General features: G+C 32.4%; 2 protein-coding genes across 5 annotated transcripts; both read right to left on the reverse strand.

Annotated features, from left to right (window-relative positions):
* Window positions 1-1207: 1207 nt before the first annotated feature.
* LOC111905987 (uncharacterized) lies at window positions 1208-3657 on the reverse strand. 4 transcript variants are annotated; one of them, XM_023901725.3, is made up of 6 exons: window positions 3212-3657; window positions 2925-3046; window positions 2395-2471; window positions 2106-2237; window positions 1667-2020; window positions 1208-1539 (listed from the first exon to the last, which is right to left on the reverse strand). In XM_023901725.3, the coding sequence occupies exons 4-6, from the start codon at window positions 2195-2197 to the stop codon at window positions 1401-1403; spliced, it is 585 nt and encodes a 194-aa protein (XP_023757493.1). In that variant the 5' UTR covers window positions 2198-2237; window positions 2395-2471; window positions 2925-3046; window positions 3212-3657; the 3' UTR covers window positions 1208-1400. The 4 variants fall into 4 exon arrangements, with proteins under 4 accessions (XP_023757493.1, XP_023757489.1, XP_023757490.1 ...); XM_023901721.3 differs by having other exon boundaries at window positions 2304-2471; window positions 3212-3653; XM_023901722.3 differs by having other exon boundaries at window positions 2304-2471; window positions 2925-3144; window positions 3212-3653.
* Window positions 3658-4965: 1308 nt separating this feature from the next.
* Window positions 4966-10746, reverse strand: LOC111905986 (protein DETOXIFICATION 24). Its single transcript, XM_023901720.3, has 9 exons — window positions 10616-10746; window positions 9911-10171; window positions 7672-8213; window positions 6605-6691; window positions 6471-6527; window positions 5898-6136; window positions 5559-5677; window positions 5395-5481; window positions 4966-5306 (listed from the first exon to the last, which is right to left on the reverse strand). The coding sequence occupies exons 2-9, from the start codon at window positions 10154-10156 to the stop codon at window positions 5238-5240; spliced, it is 1446 nt and encodes a 481-aa protein (XP_023757488.1). The 5' UTR covers window positions 10157-10171; window positions 10616-10746; the 3' UTR covers window positions 4966-5237.
* Window positions 10747-11538: the final 792 nt, after the last annotated feature.

Genomic DNA, 11538 nt, shown 5'->3' on the forward strand with positions numbered 1-11538 from the left:
AAACCAAATGACCTTAGCAATAGACAATAGTATATTTTAGGGTTTGAGACTTTAGCCATAATAGTGTTGGGTTTGAGACTTGTCACGGCATTTTTATATGTTTAATACTTTGACCATAAGACTTTCGTATATTGTCGTCCTTGGAGTTATTGGGTTTCATACTTTAGCCACAAAACTTTCATATATTGAAAGATTTAATACCTAAATTTGTTGGGTTTCAGACTTTGGCCCCAAAACTTTTGTATATTGACATGTTTATCTTTGAATTTTATGTGGACATGTTTGATCCCATAAAACCGAAATAATATCATTCTAGTTTTGGTTAAGCTACATGTTCCCCGATAGGGGTGAGCAAACCGGTTTTTTTTTCAAACCGAACCGGTTCGGTTCCGATTCATGAATAGTAAACCAGTTCATTCTTAAACCGGTTCGGTTCAAACCGGTTCCGTCATTATTAAACTCGAACCTATCTAAACCGGTTACACCGGTTCTAAACCGGTTTGATCGGTTTGACTACCGGTTCACGGTTATTAAACCGGTTTCAATGTCTAAAATCTCGAACAGGTTTAAACCGATAGTTCGGTTCTTGAATCGGTTCGGTTCATAGTAGACCGGTTCATGGTGAACCAGTTTACCGATTCAGTGACCGGTTCGGATCCCGAACCGGTTTTTTTGTGCAAGCCTATTCCCCAATCACCTCGCTTGGTTTATTAGTTTTATCTTGTTTGAGTCCTTATATAGCCCATTTTTCGTTATATATAAAATAAATATGATTAAAAATGTTATACAGCCCATTTTTTGTTTCGAGTCCTTATATAGCCCATTTTTCGTTATCTATAAAATAAATATGATTAAAAATGTTATATAGAGCCCATTTTTTGTTTTGAGTCCCTTTTTGTTATATATATAATAAATATAATTAGAAATGTTATTATACGTTTTAACTTTAAACAAAACATACGTTTATTTGTTTCTTTTTGTTTTTTGTTGTTTAAAAAGTCTTATATCTAAACTCTCTTTTTTTAACACTTTTTTTATATCTAAAAAAAACTTATATGTATTTTATCAAATTTATATTCTGTTTTAATACAGTTTTAAAAAATATATTCCATTACAAAACATGTTATAATTTAAAAAATATATATATTCGAAATTTGTCAAGTCTCTTTGATACGAATTTAAACATTAACTATAAAACAAACAAAGAAACACCAAAATAAGCTTTCTTGTTCTATTCATTTTCTAGACATTTTTCTACCTTTAAATGTAGATCCTTTATGTCTCCAGTTGTAATTGTATTATCCAAATAAGTAACAGATAAAATATACAAATAATAAGAATATAGAAACTTTAGAAAATCACTATCTCGAATCTGTATTCTATCAGTTGTAAATTCGTTTTCAAGGAAGAACAGGAAGCTCAATTTGATTAAAAGAAAAGAAACTTACACGTCCATGTTCAACATAACAAAACTTCAGAGGAATGCCTTCACATTGTCCTTCAACTTCCTCAATCTGTTTCTTGGTTGGTGGATTGCCACTACAATAGACAAAAAAAAAAAAAAAAAAAAAAAAAAAAAAAAAAAAAGAAAACAATTCAGAGAATATGAATTAGGATGATTTACTTATCAAAGATAACAAAATATGAATTTATAAGGTCATCTTACCTAATTATGCAGAGAATAAAGATCGGATTGCCTGGATTTGACTTTCTAAATTTGCTGTTTGGAGGATAAACATCAAAAACCAGTCTTTTACTCTCTTCATTTATCTCCATACTACTAAACAACTCAGTAACTTCCATTATAGAACTGTTTTCTTCACTTTTACCACGTTTTATGCTCCAACAAACACCATGCCTCTTGATTATATAACCTAATGACTTAAGATGCCTGTAAACCTCAAATGACTCCCATGAAGATCCACCTACACCTTCTGCAACCTTTTTATAAATATCTTCAAGTGGAATACATTTATCCTCATCATCTAACAGATGCAATGCCCCTATCTCTGCCAAAAACCTACACATCATCAAACATTTTATAACATGTAACCACGAAGTTGTAAAGTATTAAGTTTTTTTTTTTTTTGTCTCCTTTGACTTACAATGTATCTTCAAGAAAACTATATAACTTTCCACCACGAACTATCCCTGTTGTTGTCCACAATTTGCCTTTATTACTAACAATCTCAGCCATTCCCAAATCTTGTTTCCAACGAGCCTTTGATATATCTTTCCTGAAAATTAAAACTCAATGTTGTAAGAAAACTTGATAAGAGAAAGGGTTAAATGAGAGAGAGCACCTAAACTGCAACTTGGGAAAATCACTATATGCATAGCAATGGTCCTCAATATCACTATCAGGTGCAGTTATGTCTGAATCACTTGATCCACCTGCCCAATCTTCGATTTCCATGATTGAAATGATGCTTATGAAGATGGCACCAAAGCTTTAGAACAAGGAGCAGATTCTGAAAACGTGGAAGAAACAGATTTAGTTAAAGCAAAAGAATTTCAATGTGAATGTGTACCTCTTAATGGTTAAAATGACCATTTTAACCCTTTAAACTATTTTTTTGCATACAAATTTTACATCATACAGCATTCAATTGGACATCATACAACATCCAAATTTGACATATACGGATCCTTATATCACAGTATAACAAATTTTATAACAATATCTCACAATAAATTCGTTCAATTATCAACCGGATCATAAAATGATGATATAACTCAAATGTGCTGAAGAATTAAGGTCAAGGTTGTACAGGCAAGATATAAAAGAAAAACATATCAAACATATCAGAAACATGTACCTTCATTAAAGAAATTATAGATTTTTACAAGAAATTAGGGAGACGATGGGAATGGGAAATGGCGAAAAGAAAAGGGGATTTGGAAGGTCAAAGAAAAAATTGGACCTCGTAATCATTGCTTCCCAATTTTCTGGGTTCATTTTCCTATTCCACGTTGATTTTACACATTACATGCACCCCGTTTTGTTTATGGTTTTGGATCATTTGGGTTTCTTCCGATCCTACTTCTGAAACACGGTTGGAGATAAATCAAGCACCAATTTCGAGCAGAAGAACATAAATCAAGCACCAATTTTATATAATCAAGCAGAACATGTTTTAGGGCCTGAAAAAAACGACCATAAAGATTGGCCTGAAAAAAATCGACCAAAAAGAAAGGAGCATAAACTTACCGGCGAAGGGGGAGGAATCGAGGGTGGAGGTGAAGAAGGTGAAGGCGGAGCGGCGCAGCTGGCAGGGGAGAAGTGGTCGACGCTGAGAAGAAGGGAGAATGATGGAGGAGGGTTCGACGTGTAGTACTAGTGGGGGAGAAAGAAAACACAGGCGTGTGTTATGTTAGGGCAAGGGTATTAGAAGTATTTTTTTCATTCAGATTGATCCAGAGCTAGTCTCTTAATGGGTAAAAAAACTCCAACCAATCTGATTGATCCAGAGCTAGTCTCTTAATGGGAGAAACAAACAGCCCGAAGGCCTGAAGAATATTGTGTTGGCTCTGCACTCAGCGATTAAACGAATGTGAGATAGGGTTTGGATTTTTCACCGATTTCATTAAATGTGTCACCACACATTTGATACGGTCATATTTAATATTTGATACGGCAAGAAGTTAATTAAAAATAAAATATAAAAAAATATTTAATTTCTTAAAAAAATAATAATTAAAAAAAAAAAAAAGTAGAAAATGGCTAAAATGATCACTTGTAAGCTATTTGCATAAATCACTTTTGGTAACTATGCAATAGTTATTTGAGAAGAGGAGTATCGTACGGTTTTTCGTTTTTCGTTTTTTTGAGTTGATTTGTTTTGAGTAGAGTTGCACATTTGTGGTCTCGGATCGGTCTCGAAACGGTCCGGTCTTTCTGTGGTCGATCTCGGAGTGGTCCGGCCTTTTTTTTGGACCGGTCTCGAGCCAGCGTTTTACGGTCCGATTTCTTTCGAGTCCGCTCTTTTTTGGAACCGGTCTTTATCTTTTTCGGTCCAGTCTTGCGGTCTTTCCGTGTGCCTTTTCGCTTTGGTTTTTGGGTTTTCGGTCCGGTTTCGATATTTGTTGGTTTTTTTAGTTCATTTTTGGGTTTTTCCTTCAATAAATATGTGATTAACACCAAAATGATAGATTAAACATTATTAAAAATGATACACTAAAGTTTAATAAAAGAAAAAAAAATGAAGTTAGATATTGTGTGATTAAAAATTGTGTAGTTAACACAAAAATTATATACTTATGAACTTTGGCTAGCGGTCTTTTTTTAAATCGGTCTGAGACCGGTCTCGGACTAATCTTGTGTCAGTCTCGAAACGATCCGATCTTTTTTTGGGATCGACCTCAAAACGGTCCGGTTTTTCTCAGACATTCTTGATTCAGTCTTTTTTTCGTCCAGTCATTTTTCGTTGCAATCTCGTTTTAGACCGGTCTAGTCTCGGTCTTTTTTTGGATTTCAGTCTGAGATCGGTCCTTGCAAGTCTAGTTTTGAGTTGGTCCCCCAAACCCAACTGAATAGTATAAAATTGGTTTTTAGGTTGACTGGACCGAATAACATAAAACCATTTGAAATGTGCCAAGATGAAAGCCCAATAAAATTGATCTTAAATATTAACCATGTCTTTTTACATAATAGAAACTTAATGAATTAGAAACAACCCATTTAACATAGCTAAAAAATAAAAATAAAAAAATTCATCAAAAACAGAAAATTTAGTTTACACTTTATACACCAATATAAACCTTAAGTCCACGACCCTTGGATAATTCTAATAATAGTTTTTTCAATGTGTTTGTCGATGTTTTTAATGACACTTGATATTATTATTGTGTTTTGTTGTTTTTTTATATGTGAAAGGTTTTTGCTTCATTATAGTCGTGGGTTGAGGTATTCGCAATTAGAGTTATACAGTGACTTTCCAAACTTTTTTCACAATGGAATCTTAATGGTTGAGAAGTGAAATTTTATATAGTAAGTTTAGGATTGAAACCTTGGCACATCCAAAATATTACTAGTGTTCCTTCATTGACTTCTCATATGGTTCTAGGGCAGGTTGATATGGGTCACTCAAATGGTACGACTTACAATTTGTTATTGTCATTCCCCACTTCAAATGAAAGTAATGGATCATGACGAGAAAGATAACTTATTCATTTAACACCTCCTACGAAAACACCTTACATTTAATACCAAAAAGTTAACCTTCTCCAAACTTTTCCTAACGAATTTCCTTATTATCAGAGGTCTTCACGTAAAACCGACTTAACCGATCTGAAGCCCGCTTAACCTACAATAAATACCTAATTAAAATTTTTACTTAATGTAAATAATAAAACACCTACAAATAGAAAAAAAAAATAGCCTTATAAAATTACCTGATCATCCCAATCGGTTGTCCATACCATATAAATAAGCGCAAGTGTTTGTGTCACAACACCACCAATCATTCCAATCCATATACCCTATTTACATAGCCAACCAAAAACTGTCATAATATAAACACATATAAGTAAGTATTGTTCTCATGAGGATTACATACCTTTACTTTGAGGTTTGTCGTGTAACCAAGCAAAGCTCCCGCTGGAATACCAATCAAATAGAAGCAAACAAAGTTCACAATCGCTACCGTACCCTGCATTCCCGCTCCAATCGCCACCCCTAAAAAAATCATATTAAATGTTATTCTTCAAGCAACCCATGAGTTGGCATAAACCATACCCAACCCTAACAACATCATGTGAGATATAAATTAGATTACATCATCCGGAGCCCAGTCCTACACTATAGTAGGTTATTGTCTAATGCTTGACTTTCCAGAAGTAGAAAGTTTAGAGCTGACTTTAAAAAAGTAGAAATATGACAGAGTTGACTGATGTACCTGAGAGAACAGGGGAAATGCTATTGAGTAAAACTGAGAACGAAAGGAGCAAAGAAAGGTCTGATACGATATCTGCGATTATTTCATCGTCTGTAAATAAGTAGGCGAGTTTTTTTCCGAAAGTTAAGCAAAGAATGAAGAAAAAGACTCCAATTGCAATAGAAGTTCCCAACAAAACTTTAATCGAAAACTTCGTTGCTTTCGCATTTCCTCTCCCTAATTCATTTGCAACACGGACACTGCATATTGTTCACCAACACAATGTTCATCAGATACACATGTAATGTACAGGAAAAAACATGAATTTTAAGTCCCCCTTCGTTACACAAAACATGTTGTATTATGTTTGGAATTCATTAGTTTAAACCGAGACCGTTCTCAATAAGACAAAAACTGTATTTTTTTTCTCTAAGTTGAAAAAGGTAGGATGGGGATTAGCTCTTTAATTCTGGTTTGTGTAAAAGACATATATACCCTTCTCATATTTATTATCGAAAAAAGACATAAAAGTTTGGACAATCCTATATAGATCGGTCCCAATGAACTTTGTGAATTGTTTGATCTGTTACGTACCATGCAGCCCCTAAGAAACCAAGACTGATCATGAACTCCCATACATTAATGTTGAGGCTGCAAAAGTATCAAGCATTAGTGATTTGAATGCCATGATAGAACTAAAACACATATAAAAGCTCAAATTTGGATACCATATTGAGAAGGCGGATATTGAAACCTCTGCATTCTCCATGTACCCTGCTAACAAGACTAGCACAGCATTGTACCATAACTCCAAGCTACAATTACAAAAATAAAAAAAGTGTTTAATTTGTTCAGTTTTATTGACCAAAAAATGCACATTTTTTTATATGCAAACTCCACATATATAGAAAGTAAGATGTTTCTATTTTACTTGATGGCGGAACACAACTTTGCATTAGGAAGCTATACATGAGTGCTTTTATGACTTAACTAGGTGTGAGACACTGAGACCCATGTATTACATGGGTTTATTTAAAAAAAAAATAAATATAAAATTTTAACAATTTGAAAAGTTTGAATTTATAAAAAAAATGAGAAATTTTTTGAATTATTAAAATTAATGAGACTTTAATGTATTGGATACATTACATATATAAACTCTTTCTAATAAATACCTTACGTATTTATTACCTTACATATTAAATGTGGAAATATTAAATGTGAAATTTTAATTTAATAAAATGAAAAAAAAACACAATAAAATGACAAGTGGAAAATAAAAAATTTAAAAATGTTAGAAAATGTCATGTGTCCAAATGAAGGAGAAGATGACATGTGGCAAAAAAAACCTTCATTTATTATAGTAGATAAAGAACAAAAAGATGGCATAATACAGAATAACAGGAAAATGAGACTTCCCCCCGTTAAGTCCTATTTTTCAAATTTACCCTAATTTCGCCAAGAGTGTCGTCATTTTTTTAAATATTTTCCAAACACATTTTATTCATACAACACTTAATTATCAAAAAAACCTATTTTCTTTTACCTAACAAGAGTATATGACAATTTTACACTTGTGTTTGAAAGTGGTGTCGAATATAATTGTAAAGTATTCAAAAGAACGACTTAATAAAGAATGACAAAGTTTTTCCCATTACAATTATAACACTCATTTTACCCTTGTGTCTAGAACTGATGCTAGTTTTAAGAGTACTCATATTAACGTTAAGTCTCAAAATTAATCAGTTTAATGTGAAAGTCAAAACCGTAAAAGACAAGGTTGTTCCTAACTTACCAAACCATAACACCAGAAGATATTGAAAGTTTCACGACAGGAAAAAGATCCTTAAAAACAGTTGATGTAAACCCCCTCCAAGAATAAGGACACCAACCACCAAATATATAAACAAACTCTCCGATCACAAGTAACCACGAAGACATAGATAAAGCAATCATAGCCCCGCCAACTCCGAGGTTCAACTTATACACGAAAAGCAACGACAAAGGAATATGAATCCCGAATTGAAAAATCGAAAGCCATGCAATCACCATGTTCTTCAATTGTGCTTGTAGGTACATTTGTATTGTGAGGCTAAACACGAAATTGTAGACGAAAGGGATGAACCATAGAGAAATGTGTCCACTGCTTTTTGCTACGAATTCGTTTTCGCCTAAAAATTTAAAGATTTGTGTAGCGAAGATGAAAATTGGGATGAGGACAGTTAGAGAGATTAAATCGATTATCCATGATCGTTGTAAGTAGATGCCCATCATGTGGTGTTGACCAGCTCCAAAGGCTTGTCCACAAAGAGTTTCGGTTGCACTCGACATTCCTAACTGCAAATATATTAATGATTACATAATAAGTTGTACTATATTTAGCGTCCATTGGAATACTGATAATGGAACAAAAAAAAAGTTCGTCCTACTAAAAAGTGTGGACAAGGGCATGTTGTTATGGAAGACCGATCACTTGTTAGTATAAAACACTTGAATACACTTGTAATTCTAATTGTTGAAAAAGCCTTAGCATCACATTCGATATTTATATAAATTGAAATTGAACCAAAAAAATAACATTTCGACTTTGAAAAAGCTAAATATGTTTGAGATTTCTTTCTCCTATTTTGTAGTTATGGTTTTTACTGTATTTTTTGTTTTTCATTCAAATGCTAATAAAAATTAATGTAAACAAGTAATTTTTCAAAAAAAAAAAAAAAAAAGGTGTTTTGCTTTTCTCTGGTTAGATTTTTTTTATTATTAATTTTCTCTTTAAAACATGATAAAATGTAATGAAAAGCAAGTCATTTACTAAAAAACATCTACCCTAATAAATGAAAATGTTATTGCCACTTGTCATTCTCTCATTTATTTGGTCACATGTCATTTTGTCATAATTTTGAAATATATTTATTTTCCACTTGTCAATTACTTCATTATTCATTTCCACTATATCATTAATTTAGTTTCCATAAATTAAACCTACTATAATAACTATTAATTTCAAATTTGAAATTTCAATTTCAATTTCAAATAAATTTACACTTTAAACATTTGTATTTAACATTTTATTATAATAAATCGTTTAGTACACGGGTCTAACAATTAAACATATAATTTTAATTAATTTATTTTTTGCATGTTTTTTTTTTCTTCATAATTTTCACTTATTTCATATTTCAAATTCGAATAAACTTTTCATTTAATCGCTCCTATTTAACATTATGTTTTAATTAACCCGTATAATATACGGGTTTCACAACTAGTAATACAATACACCATAAACATACGCTTAGTTTATAATGGAAACCTCAAAATCGTGTTAGTTAATTTTAGTTGTTAACATTCTTATTCAATTTAGAGAGAATTTCATTAAAACCACTATAGTTTTTTTCTCTTTTGGTTTAACCATGGAAATAACTTTTTTCCTATTTTAATCATTGGGAGTTTGCTTTAAAAAAATTAAGAAAAAAAAAAACTTTGAATTCTATAGAAACGATGAGAGTTTGAAAATAGTTTGGTTTACCAACTTAAAAGTTTGAGGAGAATATCATTTCAATTTAATCATCAATTTGATTTATTTTTATTTTTCTTAAAAAAAAAAAAAAAAAAAAAGTCACATTTCACTTAAAAAAATATTCTTCCATATGTTATTTAACTCGCTGCCGGAAAAAAACAGTGTGGTGTTTTTTTTTTTTTTAATATAAAGTTTCAACGGTTAAACTTGGAAAAAAAAAACCAATGATTAAACCATAACAACTCCAAACTGCTATGGTTTTTATGAAATTTGGTCTTAAACTTATACATAAAATTGCGTTGTTTCAGATTTTCAGTTCATTTCAATTTTTGTATAACCAAAGTCGGACAAACTTTTTCTTTCTTTTAGATGTACAAAAAATTGCAATATAAGTATCAATTTAATTGACAACATGACATTGGTCCCACTTCATGTCTAATGCACCCTAAACACCATTTTATGTAAAAACGGATCTTATATGTACAAGCTAAAGAAGCAAGTGTAATAGCAAACTTACAAGAATTCCATTGACGAATCGGACACTTAGTGTTTGGACAAGGGCATAACCTGCAAGATCTAAATCGCTGATGTGGCCGACGAATGATTGTGTGACAACAATCGTTCCAAATGCGCAAACTCTTGATATAACACTTGGTAATGCAACCCTCCAGATCTTTCTGGATTCATTCCATATTCTTCCTTTCAAGTCGCCTTCTTCTTCATCATCACGTCTAAGTAGCTTTGCTTGAATCTCATGATCCATGCTTCTTGAATTTAACTACAGAAGCATTAAACTAATCAAGTTATATTCATCTTACGCTGAAATATTACTACTGTATAAATAAATACGCTACCCAGCACGTTCTTTTTGAGGCTTTCATTTTATCCTCCTTGATCATATTTAAATTTTTACCATTTACTTTATTACGAACTAATCTATTTTATTAAATACCCAAAATAATAATGAGTATTAATATATAAAAGATTATCATTAAAAAACTTTTGTCAGGGCAGATATATAATATCAAAAAACATAACAACTATATATTAATTTTATGATCTTTTACTTCTATATTCACATATAGATCAAAAATGGAACTGATATCTGATATGACTAGTGTTAAAAATCAACATATCAAACAATGTGCTTTATAGGAGTATTTATTTTTTGAGAAGAGATATTTAATTGTAAAAAAAAAAGCTAGAAAGAACAAAGCTTTACGCCGCTCTTTCCGATACTAGTGAAGACAGCGGAGGTGGTGGCGATGCTCGACGGCGTTGGCCGTTCAGTGATCCGGAAATGAGTGGAAAAGTGGTATTTATTGACTTTGAAATGTGGGAGGGTGGGTAAAGAGCGTGATTCACATGTCTACTGAAGGCCAAAGCAATGGCCACGTTTATTTCGTACGTTGGGCTCTTGAAAGCATGGCCCCGCTCTTGAAATTACTTTTTGAGTAAATTACAAGTTTTGGTCCTTGTGGATTGTATCAATCTACATTTTTAGTCTAAATTTGATACTTTGACTTGGCTGGTCCCTATACTTTCAAAAAATTACATTGGTTGTCCCTAAGATAGTTACCTTTAATTTTCCCTTACCTACAATTTAAAGAGACATATTTACCCTCAAACCAAAGTTGTTACAACATGTAAAATTTTAGGACCAGTTAATCTAAATTAAATAAAAGAAGCCCTAATGACTTTGAGGTCTCACGCTTTCTCTTCAATTATCACCGCTCTTTCCCTTGACCTGGCCGGAAACCTAACGTAATTCCTTCTCTTGACCTTGTCACCCTAAGTCTCACCTCCCCCAACCTTCACATTTCCTCTATCGTCTCATCTCCTGAAAACAAGCCCTTATGCTCTCCTCACTATCTCATCTCCCCTGATCATCACATTCACTCCTATAGCTCCAAATCCGAATTTCTATGGTGGTGACGATTGTTGATGATGGTTAGGCTTCAATTCCAAGCATCGGTGTCCCAGTTAACATACATGTGCTCTCTCCGACCATCTCATCTTCTTCGTCTTCTTTTTACTTCTCAGTTTGATTTAGGATTAGGGTTAGAAGGTGGGAACATGTTTGATTTTCTAGTAAGGATAGAACCCTAGTTTTCTGATACTTTTCAAACTCTAGTGAGGATATAT

This window comes from Lactuca sativa, chromosome 7, assembly GCF_002870075.4.
Source record: "Lactuca sativa cultivar Salinas chromosome 7, Lsat_Salinas_v11, whole genome shotgun sequence".
Lineage (NCBI taxonomy): Eukaryota > Viridiplantae > Streptophyta > Magnoliopsida > Asterales > Asteraceae > Lactuca > Lactuca sativa.

Bases quoted from the DNA above. Each gene is read 5' to 3' on its own strand.
- LOC111905986 (XM_023901720.3), bottom strand. From the start codon at position 10,156: ATGGATCATGAGATTCAAGCAAAGCTACTTAGACGTGATGATGAAGAA. The intron at 6,528-6,604 runs GTATCCAAATTT...ATACTTTTGCAG, and splicing joins ATATCCGCCTTCTCAATATG to CCTCAACATTAATGTATGGG. The intron at 5,307-5,394 runs GTAATTTTATAA...TATTTATTGTAG, and splicing joins CAACCGATTGGGATGATCAG to GTTAAGCGGGCTTCAGATCG.
- LOC111905987 (XM_023901724.3), bottom strand. From the start codon at position 2,416: ATGGAAATCGAAGATTGGGCAGGTGGATCAAGTGATTCAGACATAACT. The intron at 2,238-2,303 runs GTGCTCTCTCTC...TTTAATTTTCAG, and splicing joins TTTCCCAAGTTGCAGTTTAG to GAAAGATATATCAAAGGCTC. The intron at 1,540-1,666 runs GTAAGATGACCT...TGTCTATTGTAG, and splicing joins TTTATTCTCTGCATAATTAG to TGGCAATCCACCAACCAAGA.